We start from the raw sequence: 12,908 nt of genomic DNA, 5'->3' as shown, positions 1-12,908 counted from the left end.
GACTATTCATGACTGTTCAATTTTCATTTTATTCTGTACATGAAAGCAGATGTCAAAGTGGTGTCACCTGAGCAGTCAAGCCAAAGCAGTATGGAATCTACTTGAACCAGTTCAACAGCATTATAGGACACTGCACAGTGCTCCGTCATGGGACCTTTCTGTGTCAGCTATCTAGACAAAATGCTTGTTTGAATTCACTGTGAAGTTTCAGGCAACTCAGCTCATTCCAGATGGTCAGGGAGCACCAGTTAACTCCAATTCAGAAACTTAACACTCACCTTTGTTGTTTGACCTGGGCTCTTTGGTGTATTATTCCCTTTGTGGCTTGTGTTTATATCAGTAACAGAGCTAGGTGCCTTAGCCGGGCAGCAAGGAGTCAAATGAATGTGCACATGTGGAGAGCAAGGGCTACTGAGTTTTGGATTTGAAACGTGACATGAAATTCCTGTGTTAGCGTAGGGCACCTCCAGGGAAAAGCTCCTTTGTATGGCGCGGTGACAATGGTTTTCCTCAGGCATTTCCTGACCTTTTCCTGACGAACAGACTCTCTGATTTTTCTCTGACAGTTTACTTGAGGAGAACAAACAAGCAGAGGTACTACGATACAGTTTTTTGCGAGGGTCACTGTCACTCTCAGGGTGTACAGCTGGGTTAGGAGCCTCGGGATGTCCCACATTGACTGTAGCCGTGGTTGTAGCTCCCTTCCCGGGTATCATTGGTCTCTGGTGGGCAAAGTGCAGCAGCACGCTGCTCGAGTGACGATTTGATCTGTCTAGAGTTGATGACAGTTCCATTACTTTACTCCTGTCCTCCATTTTGCCTTTTGGTTCATCCGGTAAAGGAATATTAAATTGCACCATGTGTTTGGTGTCCCTGAACTCAGCTGAACAGCTTCCTTTTGGGAGACGACGGCCACTTACTGCCGCGGCGGTGGACCCTTTGCAAGTCATGTCCTCATAATCTTGTAAGAATTCACTGGCAGATGTCTGAAGAGATGACTGATGAGACCCCCTCGCTGGTGGGAGAGCAGGTAGAGCCACTGGACTGACAGGGGAAGCAGGTGGGGTGCTGCAGGGGCTCTTTGGGAATATAACCAAGGAGGAGCACCGTCTCAGTGGGACCTTGGACTTGCGGCAGAGTAGACTCCTCTCTTGGGTGGTCCTGTGCTTTTCTGATGCCTCTGGCTCAAAGATACTGTTGCTGCTACAGTACCCAGCATCACTGGCCATGCTGCTGCTGCACGAGCCGTCAGAGCCACTACCTGCTCCTCCTTCGCTGCCACCCGGGTCTCCATCCTCTATGCTGCCATCCAACTCTCCACTGAGCTTTCCACAGGGCTGCAGCGATATCTGCAGAATGCTCTTCTTATTACATCCTCCGGTGTTAACCCTAGGTATGAATACTGAAGAGTATCGCTGTAAATTAGCATAGTCTGGTGACAGAGGAGTCACCTTCAAGTGGACAGAACTGTGCGCCAGAATCTCTGCGGGGCTATGAGCTGGCACACTGACTCCGCTCTCCTCACCATGGCTGCTGAGGCTCTCTGACAGAGGGTCCGTGTTGCTTCTCCTTGACGCAAAATGCAAGCGCAGCCGACGTGCCATTCGTTTAACTCTCTAATCCCTGCAGCGCCGGCGAGAGCTGCATGATCAAACTTGCTGGTAGGAAAAAAGGAAAGCAAAGCAACTGCTCTGAGCTCTGCTCTGTGATCACAATCATTAGCGGCTGTACATTGCCAAAATAGCTCTGGTGACAACCTACATTCCTCTCCAGGCTGATCTCAGCTTTTAGTCAGAGGAGGTCAGTGGTTCTGTTTGGAGACATGACCCAAACATGCGACCTTTGAAACTAGAGCAATCCCAGAGGTTTGCCCCTTTAGGGAGCTTAAACCCTACACACACAAAAAAAAGTTACACTAAAAATTAAATGTTCCACTGCTGACCTGCTTTATAAGCTTAGCTGCTAGTTAACGGTAACTCAGGAGGAATTCCAGAGAGATTAACATCTAACACCTCGTGTCTTTTCCAGCCGCCTGCCTCACTCCTGTCTCACTCCTGTTTACCCCTTTGGAAAAAAACAACAACATGGAAGCCCTCTAGGTTGCATCTTAGACTGAAGCTCTGGTAAACTGTTACATCTGCCTCAGGCCACTCACTCAAGAGACTACTTCCTGCTGCAGCTAAGCTTCTAATGTTTCTGCTGCTCTGTGCCCCCACAAATATTTTTACCCACTGCTATTGAATTACAGGAAATCAAAGGAAATGACTTTCAACATAATTCTCTATAAACCTGAGTTGCAAAATCGCATAAGCACAATAATACCACCACAGCCTGTGAAAATATGCAAGAGAGTGATTGTAAACTGCAAAATTCATCAAACTTGTTTCAGAGAGAAAGAGAGAGAGAGAGAAAGTATTCTATCAACAGAAAACACAAGCGATAACAACGAGACAGAAGAGGGACTGCTTTTACAGTGACCTGACACCTGTTAAATGACACCTCTTGTAACAGTCAGCGCTGGTCTGATTTCCTCTCCATGGCTGTTGACAGTCCTATTTATTAATGGCAGCCTATTGTGAGCCAGGCTGGCCTATTTCAGGGCATTACCCTGCATCCAAGTCAGTTTCAGTATAGGGTGTAATAGTAAGAGACACAGCCAGGATAAAGGCATGATTCACCAGAGGACACTTCACTGCTGCAGTGGAACTCATGGCCTATTTTTCAAAGCAACATGACAAACTGGCGGGTCAACTCATGATTGGCTATTAATCGCTCATGTGGCCAAAAGAAGGCTTAATTGATATGTGGTGTGTAGGACATAAGATAAGTTAGGTGACGCACACGACACATTCATGCCAAGTCATTGAGTATGGTGTAATGGGCCAATAATAAAGCAAGGCCGTCTGTAATATACATATGGCACCAAAATGACCATTGTGCTCAATGGAAACACTGAGTACAAAGCTATATTTAATTAACCCTTTAGAGAACGTGTTTAAGTGTCATTATAATCTGTGTCAGTTGGTGTGGTCAGAGTAGAGGCTGGGCGTGAAAGACGGGGGAGGGCTCTGACAGTAGGAGCAGCAGTAATGAGTTAGGCTAACGAGTTGCTAAACTATACGGCAAATAAGGTCATGTTTTCTGTGGTCACAAAGGGAGTTGATATGAATGCTCCTTGTGGTATTTACAACTTCTGAAGTGGAAATTTTCTGAAATCTCAGAGTTCAAGAGTTGTGATGTGATTAGTGATATTTTCAGAAATGGCACAAACCATGAAAGTTCATTTTTACATGGATGATGAGTTAATTTAATGTAATTTTAGTCACATAGACTTTTTCTTCAGAATTTTACAATATTTTTGAAGAAAATGTTGATATTATTTTCATTATTCATTTGCATTTCCTGCATTACATTACCCACTAACTAGCTTGCTAAACTGTTGGTTTTGGTGTCCATGTTACCGTTGCCTAGTAGCAGTGTTCTTACAACTTAACCACTTTAGCGCCAAGCATAATGTACATGACATCCCATCGTAACCACAAGTTCGCAAGTTCCATTTGAAGGTAGCATAATAGTAGCCCCCTCTGGTACAGTTGGTAACATCTGTTAACTAGGTCTAGGCTCTGTCCAAAATCACTCCCTATTTACTATATAATTCACTATTCACGCTCATATTATGTTTTCTGTCTGCCATTTTATGTCAGTATATAAATTTATCCAGTATATAGTGCCCTAAAAATTCCACAATGGAATGAAAAAAGTAGTCTCACAATGCAATACGTCACATTGATGATGATAATTGTCCAAAATCTCAATTTACATCTTAGAATTTAGTAAACTCTGAGTGTTCATTATTAATTGTCGGGGAATTACTTCGGACAGAGCTCAAGCCTTTTGTCATGTCTGTGTCCAAGCAAATATAGACCATTTTCACAGCAGCCATATTGATGAAAAGTAGTAGGGTAAACACAAGTTTTACCAATGATATTAATTAAGGTCCCAATAAATTCATAGCCAGCAGAGCCAACATGCACAATAGTAGCACCCTGACTCCCCAAATGCCCTTGCTGAAGCATATTGTTTATTTGCTCTTTTTATTACAGCTCTTTTGTGATTGTTTACTTTTGATTTGACATAATTTAATTTTCAATGATTGGCATACTACTAACTAAGGTATGCCCTATGTTAGCTGTCTGGAGCTAATGTGTTACTCATACAACAGTCTATCTGTTGGGCTAACTGTTGTGTATTTTACTCTTTTTACTTCTACTTTTGTGGACTCGTTGCATGCGTGTGCTTGCTAGTTTCATCACTGTGCTATATATCCTGTGATAACTTAATGTTGATCTTTTATTGAAGATACAATTTCTTCCTGACATGAAACACAATTTGATAGCTAGTCTAGCTATAATGTATACCTATGCTATCCATACCCCATGCTACTGTAATAGGTTTTTAGAATCCCTTTGGTCCAACTCTTGTTTACTGTTTGCACATTTTTGCAATTTCTTCCAGAAGAAACCTCAAAGGCCAACTGTTACACTCAGCCTTTGCTGGATGTGTGTTTATCTTGCTGCAAAGTGCAACCATAGAGAGTACATCTCAGTAACATTACACCGAACAAATCCTGAAGAGAAAATGCTTCAAGCAGAATTTATTAGCCTGATCAAAATCATCTGGATATTCTGGTTGTCGGTCGACAGATCTGACCACCAGAGCTTTTTTTTTCTTTTTTCTTTCAGACAACAGTGTCCTTGGTTTGTAAAGAACAGTTGCTTCCTTCCTCTTTAGCCTTCAACAATTTGTAAAAAGTCCTTCCTGTATTCCTTCCATTTGTGTAGTTGATTGTGGCACAACAGCTCTTCACCATTCATCGTTTTTCATGTCAATTCATGATGGCCATTAAGGGATAGTAACCATGGCAACTTCTGCATACAGTGATGTCACGTGCATGACCGCTATTCATGCAGGCTCTTGAGGTGAGACGGGGACTGCTACACAGACATCTCCATGCCAGCATTTGATATCTCAAAGGAAACTTTAGAACGTGTCTTATTTAGTTTTTATGTGCCTGACTCTGAGTATGTCATCCACTGGTGTCTGGGAGTGTGTGAGTGTCTCCAGTTGCTGGTAAAACAACTTGAAACCAGGAACATTACGGGGTCGCTTGTTGGGGAATCGCCCGGAGCACTACTTCACTTAAATTAACCTGCTCAGCAAGCTGCAAAAATGCTCACAAATTGCACAATTTCACTTCTAGCATTCCCAAATTGATTAGAAGCTGCAATGTTAATCCAAACACCTTCCAAAACACCATTTTTTTTAAATTTCATGGACTACTGCCATACATTGTTATGAAACACTGTTGACTGAAGAGAGCTCATAAAGGCACTAGGTGAAAGGTCAAACTGTGGATCACAAAATTATTAGGATCTGTTATTGTAAAACAGTTATTATAAAATGAAGTGCAAACTTCCTGTCTTGTAAGGGACAAACCAACAGACCCAGTTTCATTCTCTGCTGCTAGCATTCTGCTGTATTCTCTATCCATTCCTATGTGCGTCAGAGCAGCAGCGACATACACGTGCACAGAAGCACGTTCACAGTGCTGACACACCCTCCAAATTTCTCCAAAATCTACCTACAGCATGACAAGGCAACTTGAATCAGTCACACCCAGATTTGTTTTCTCATGTAACTGTAAACCTGTGACATAACATGTTTTAGAAACATTCAGCCAAACTACAAACAAAATAAACTGAGTAAAGAAGTGAGTGAAGCTAAGTTTATGTGTGTGTGTGTGTGTGTGTGTGTGTGTGTGTGTGTGTGTGTGGACTGTCTGCTTTATTTATTTTTCACTGTGACCTGCAGATTAGAATTAAATCCGAGCCAAATCTTGTGCAACACATCAAACTGCAACCATTATTCAAAGTTGTACAAGCACAAATACATACGAAGAATTACAATGATCAGAAATCCAACAGCTGAAAGGGAGTAGGACAAAAAAAGTCACATGATTTTATTTTCATAGCACAATATCTCAATTTTGTCTAGAAATGTGACAGATGCAGAATGGATATAAGAATATCTAGTTACAAATAGCAGCCTGTTTTAAAGCTGTGCATCAACTTGATTATTCTGAGAATCTAATGTGCTGCTGCTTATTAAATTAAGTGAGCAATCTCTACTAGTTTGGGCAAGTTGATGGCTCAGTGCCTCACCATGGAGAGGGCAGGACAGGTACAGATATGTCCAAATGTCATTATGACTGCAATTTAGTAAGATAACTGCATATACTACTAAAAACACCTATATTATAATTTTTGCCACAGAGCAGTGTAGAAAACAGTTTAAAAAGTAAATTAGAGAGGGAAAACTGCAAATGTATTTGCTACAGAGATCAACAACTTACTATATTTTAAATTAAAGAAATAACTAGTTTATAGAATATCAAGTTTTTTGGGTATACCTTTATATGATCTGTGTGGATATTAGGGCTGCATGATACGGTAAAAAAAGATTATGTTTAAAAAAAAATCATGTTGTGATTATTTTGACAGATATGGCTACTGTAACATGATTCACGATTAGTAGGAATGATCATTTTTGCATCACAATTTTCGTTTTCATTGAAAGAATTAAAATAATGATGATGCTCACTTGACAAACTCTCTACTAATTCACAGATAATTCATAATTGATTCACTTCATGTCATTATAAACATTAAGTGGGGGGTTGGGTGATATTTATTGGGGTCAAACTCTTTGTGAGGTACGTGACTGTGTTTATATCTCATACAGATAGCACAGTTAGCACTACTGCTGTCTGAGACGTGCTACTATCACTGTGGTCTGGCTGCTCAGGTGTCCCAAGACCTGCAGTGCATCAGAAACGGGTCAGCAGCTCAACAAGCTTTAACAACGCCACACACTAACTGTGTAGTCAATAAGAGAACACTAGACATTTGCAGGTTCACTGCAGTCTTGTGTTTCCAAACTCATCTGCCATCACATAACAACCCAAACCTCAGACCATGCCAAGCTGCTGCTACAACAACACAAGAACCCTCTGCATTTCTGTCATAACAGAAACTATTTAGTTATATATCACTACACATAATCTCTCCATCATCTATGCTATTCAACACCTGATGTGATATGTGACTCTTTCAGTTTCCATCCACACTTGTACAGTTAGCGACATTAGGATGCCCTTAAGGCAGCCAGATTTACCTGTATTTACAGCTCTGACTAATACAGTAGCTCAGTTTTCCAACAATATCACAAATGTCACGGCAAAATAAGGGCGGCCGTATACCCTTATCTACACAAATATGACACATTTCCTTGTCAGACACTAATGGTGTTTTGTGGCATACACACACTATGGAAAAATATGACATTTTTACATTATCATATTTGTTTTAAAAGTTTTTTAATTACTCAGTATAGATCAGTGGTTCTGTTTTAAATGTTCAAACCTTTGTGAGACTATTTATTGACTGGGACGTCTTTGGGCTGTGTCCAATATGCAGAGTGCGTTACAACCATCAGCACTACAACTATGTCCCACTATAGCAGAGTAGCTCTTAAAATTGATTTCCAATGCTGTGTTCAGTATCAAAGATTCCCCCTGTCCAGTCTCCTGTTTAAGCACAATATAGTTAACAAAACACATGACCCCATAAATAGGACGAGCTGAAATGTGTCATGCACCCGTACAGGTGTAGCAGGTTAGCCACCTTTTGAGAACACTTCTGGACTCAATGGTTGGCTGTTTGCCCCAGGTACTCTGTGCTAAACACACAACAGTGATGTACAGTAAAAAATAAGATGACGATGAGACAACTGATATTTTGCTTTTTACATCAGGAAACGGACATACACACCATAAGTGAACTGACTGCAACAATTAGTCAAAAAAATGTATTTGTTAATCAACAGAACATTTCCAAAGGTTTTTGCATCCAATAGAAATGTGTTATTGCCTATTTCATTTTTTATTTTATTTGAATATTCTTGTATACCGTAGTTCCTAAACAGTGTTGGAACTGCATAAATTGAGTGAATGACTGGAAAGCTGAAACTACTGTAGATTCAATGAGCCCAATTGTATTTATATGTGATGATGTGAGTCTTCATAGCAGCCATTTTATTATCGTGAAACCATTTTTTGAAACTTGACACTACAATATAAAATGACTTATTGTGCTTTCTAGGATAATCACTGCCTCGTGCATCTTCACAACCACAAACTAGAGACCTCAGACATTCAGAGGATATAGTGCCTTCTTGGGAATATTGACAATTAGGGGGGTTACTGATCATTTTTCAAGCGGACTTGCAGCTTGTCTTTGCCTTCTGTGACAGTGAATTTGAATATCTTGGATTTTACACTGTTTGTTGGACAACACAAGAAATTTAAAGAAATGTCCTTGGAGACACAGGAATTTCTTACTCTTTTCTGACATTTAATAGACCAAATTATTCATAAATAATCAATTTGATTGACTGATAAAGAAAATAATAGTTAGTTGCAGCAATAAAAGTGAACCAAGCCTTCCACACTTTGAATTCATCTACTTTTAGTGACCATGAAGATGCACTTTTTATGGAGGTTAAAAAAGAACCAGCACAATTTAAAAGAAAAATGTGAAAACTCTACACAGAAAATAACTAAATAACTTACCAGACGGTTCTCATCAAACACCTCCAACAGCAGACGATGCTTCCTGGGATCAACCTGAAACATAATACAGACTGTATAATTAAAACCCACAAGTAATGGGTTCAATAATGATCCATGGTCAATAAGGCCAACAGCATGACTTTAATGATTAAACATGGTGAAATATATGGTAAATAAATCCAGTTTCCACCTATGAAATGTCACAAATGATCTCCTGGTGCACACAAATACTCAAACAACAATAGAGATAAATAGATACTTTTAAAAAATATTTATTTGTTAATTAATTTTAAGTTTTACTTACTCTGAAATAGAATTCTTCATTCCATTTTGGGTCCAGTGTCTTGACGTACCATGAGATGGGAAGGAAAAATAAAAATCCAAATAAAATCTGAGTCATACAAATACAATAAGTGTAACAACAAATGTAGATGTTTACTCACTCACCTTTTTAATTGTTTTAGTCTGCAGACCGGTGATTTCTCCGCTGACGGGGTCATAGAGGGATAGTCTTGTATATGGATCACTATAAGAAAAAAAAAACAGACACATTTAGTTTCAGGAATTGTGTAGATCTATAGAGATTTAAACATTTATGATCTACTTTCTGCTTTTTGTGTGTATTAGTGGTTTGTGTGGTTCTTCTGCCATGAGTGCAAAACACTTTGCATCACTGTCTGATCAAATCAGGCACTGCGTTCTGATCTGAGAAACATTAACATAATGGTTCCAGCTACTCTGTGCTCAATGGAAATTTGAGTTTAATTGATAATTTAAAATAGTTTGAGGCACTGTGACATACATTAAAACCACATCCATCATTGACATCACATTACTCATTACCCAGTCTCAATGCCACTTTATGCCCGCAGCAATGTTGTGGCATTAGTAATGTATTAAGTGGCTGGTGTTACTTTAGAGAGATACTAATACAGCAACTTTGGTTAGAACATTTAACAAACGAAATCAAAAAACGTCAAACAACACCAAAGTTTCATAAAATCTTGATTAGATGTTCTTGTTAGATCTCATCTAAAGGATAGAAGGAATTGGTTTTTAAATGTAATTTAATTGAAAATTTTAAAGAAAACTTAAAGTAGGAGGAAAAGGGGTTTTTTTTAATGGTGAAAAATTCCCAACAAGTAGAGACTATGCTGTAGACTAACGTAATCAGCATTCTAACAATCCATGCACTTGGAGGAAGTGCCACAGTTGCAAAAGTCAGGGCTGTCTGAACAGAAAATACCAGTGAAAAACTTTTCTTTTTAACAATTAATCAGCTTCCTGTCACTCTGCACAATAGCTTGAAAGATGCATTTTCAGTAAGTTCTGACTGTTCCGCATTATTGAAAATAATGAAGAAAACTGGCAGGAAATGATCACTATGCACAGGAAGGCGATGACTTTGATTTCACAGAATGCTTTTATACAACGCATGAACAGACCTTCAAAGCTTCGGTGATACTGACTAATCAATAATCTGATTAAGTAAATCATTATGAAAAAAATAGCTTATCAAAAGCTCTTTTCTCGATTAATCTAAAAATATTCAATGGCTTAATGTAGTGCAACAAACATCAGTGAGGGACAAGAAAAACAATCAGAAAGTATTTTGATAATTTGATTTGGTAAAAGGAAAGACAAATATTTTAATGCTTTAAAGACTGCTGATTGGGAAAAACTAGATATATGGTGATGTCATGACTGTTTAACCAAGAAAATAACTGACAGGTCAACTGATTATTAAAATAACAGTCAGTTGCAAATTTACTCAAAGTTACAGAATACAGTATACAGTTATGATAGAATAGAAGTAAGTGTTAACAACTGAAACCTACCTGGCTCCAAGTATATCTTTTTTGGCCAGCCCGATTCCTGCAATAACTTTCACTTTCAGGATTCTGGTTTCCTCCTGAAATAACAAAAAAAGTATGAGTTAATGACTTTATGAATGTGATGATGTCATAAAGACGGATGGAGATAAAGTAGTTTATTAATCCTGGAAAATTACAGTCACACGGAAATCATAAACCAAACACCACGAGTAGAGTCAAAGAACTGGATAAGAGAATAAAACCATAAAGCATAAGCATAAATTAATAAAAAACTTAACTATTGTGACCATACTTTAACTCTAAAATAATACAACAATAGTGCCTGTTCTTCTGAACATGGTCAGCGCAGTCCATTGGATAGTGAATATTGTCTTGTGTTGGCAAGGTACTTCACTAGATATATATGTATCTATAGTCTATGTACACACACAGGTATATACAGGTGTGGTATTTGTTGGGGTCTGTACAAAACAAACATGTTTCCACACATCTGGAGAATGAGATTTATAGACCAGGGCATCTCTGCAGCACTAAAGTACTTCATTATTATGCTGTTTTGTCACACATTTGACCTTTATCCAAAAAATGACAGCTTCTGTGATTTGGATACTGCACACCATAATACGATTTTGATAATAATAATTTGTGCAGCGCTACTGAAATCCACAGACAATTTCAATCAAAAGACAGGTGACTGTCATAAATTACAACAGTGGAAAGTGGGCTGAAGTATTGTACCATACTGTATGGCAAAACTCATCATGGGAATGTGGAGTGTGTAATGTCAAAAAGTAGTTGAGATTGAGATTTGAATGTGGTTAAACTACCACCCAAATACTGCAAACTGTTGCCAATGTAGTATTAGTATAACATGTAGGTAACTACAACATCGGCTATATACAGATGAAATTAACAGCAACTTATATCTGTATCATAATAATAGTAAACAAAACAAGTCCTCACTATCTTTTAACTTGTCTCATGAATAACATATGTGTATTTTACATGCATGCTGTGCTGTGCAGACCCCAGTACGATCAGTGTGGCCAAGTATTGTGAAGATGATGTAACATCCTCACAATACTTGGCACTCGTGTTCATTTCCCACCATGATAACCTCAGCCTCACATAATGTATGCTGCGTTTACTGTCAACTTGGTGAATCATCATGAGATTTCGCAATCGATCACATTGGTCTGACGTGCAATATGATTGCAGGAAGGGCCCTAACATAGTTATCTGGACCGAGAGCTCTGACAACATGATTTTAAGCAGGATAATTCGGAGTTTGGTCGATGTCTGTTTTCGTGAGTGTGTGTGTGTGTGTGTGTGTGAGGCAGAAAGAGGCGTTAACAGCTTAGGAGCCTGTTGTGTTTCCTGCCTGAAAAAAAAAAAAGTGAACAGCTAATTAGGAAGTCACATATAGCATTTACGTTAGCTCAGAAGTCGCAGAACAAATCAGTTACATCGATTTTTAATCAATAACTAACACGTTTCAACGAACACAAAACTCCTAATATCGCGAGTCGACAGTCTAATGAGTTTGTTTGCACCCTAATTAATTTTTCATGACGTTTTCAGTCTAGATAGCAACAGTTAGCGTTGACTAGTTAGCCAGCTGGCTAACGACGTGATGGCACGAGCAGCCTGATTAACGGCTGTGATAGAGAGGGGCGTACGCTGGTTACTTTACCTCATCTGTCTGAAGTCCGCGGATCTGTGGAGAAAGTGCAGCCATACTATCCTCTTCCTCGCCCTTCCTCCACACAGAGAGCGACAACACGGAGAAGAAGAAGACAGTGGTGGTCGGACAACAGTGGACTCCTGTGGTGTTTCGTTACTACTCTGCCTCTATTATGTCCTCTGAGTGTTTACGGTGGTAGCTAGATACCGTGAACCTGACCTAGTGGTTAGCTGTGACTCCTTCGTCACTAACTGTATCCATCCTCCTTTTCCTCCTCCTCCTCCTCCTCGGTTTCCTCCCTCCCAACCCCTCCTCCTCTTCGTCTTGTTCCCCTTCACTTCTGTCACTGCTGTTCCTGAGAAATTCCAGAGGAAACCCACTCCTCAAAATCAATCTTTTACTGAATATGATTCACACCGATGAGTGAAAAATAAGTATTCAGGTCTAAGGCAGAGGAATAGGGTCACAGGTGAAAAAAATAATAATTGAGTTTTGAGTTCAGTGTCAGAATTCTTAGAAAAAAAAAAGTTTGAGTTTAAAGTAAAAAAGTTAGAACAGGTAGAATTCTGAGAATAAAGTCTGAATCCTGAGTTTATAATCAAAATTTTTAGAGGAAAGCCAGACAGAATAAAGTCAGAAATCTCTTAGAATAGAGAGTATTTGGCGTATTTGAAGTTTAAAATCAGAATTCAGAGAGTGA

General features: G+C 39.2%; 1 protein-coding gene across 3 annotated transcripts in view; it reads right to left on the bottom strand.

The window, feature by feature from the left end:
• The window catches only part of nedd4a (NEDD4 E3 ubiquitin protein ligase a), a 33,648-nt gene extending 21,172 nt beyond the window's left edge, over positions 1-12,476 (bottom strand). The window contains exons 1-5 of one of the 3 annotated variants that reach the window (XM_084717962.1): positions 12,218-12,476; positions 10,528-10,601; positions 9,137-9,215; positions 8,994-9,032; positions 8,690-8,743 (exon numbers count right to left, since the gene is read on the bottom strand). In XM_084717962.1, coding sequence (XP_084574088.1) covers positions 8,690-8,743; positions 8,994-9,032; positions 9,137-9,215; positions 10,528-10,601; positions 12,218-12,262 — 291 coding nt within the window. In that variant the 5' untranslated portion in view covers positions 12,263-12,476. Of the gene's footprint in view, positions 1-278; positions 2,031-8,689; positions 8,744-8,993; positions 9,033-9,136; positions 9,216-10,527; positions 10,602-12,217 lie in introns of those variants that run through there. The other 2 variants (XM_084717953.1, XM_084717945.1) reach the window with 2 other exon arrangements.
• Between the last annotated feature and the right edge of the window lie 432 nt (positions 12,477-12,908).

The sequence above is a fragment of the Lutjanus erythropterus genome, chromosome 1, assembly GCF_056507025.1.
Source record: "Lutjanus erythropterus isolate fLutEry1 chromosome 1, fLutEry1.hap2, whole genome shotgun sequence".
NCBI lineage: Eukaryota > Metazoa > Chordata > Actinopteri > Lutjaniformes > Lutjanidae > Lutjanus > Lutjanus erythropterus.
This window is presented reverse-complemented; position numbering and strand designations above follow the sequence as displayed.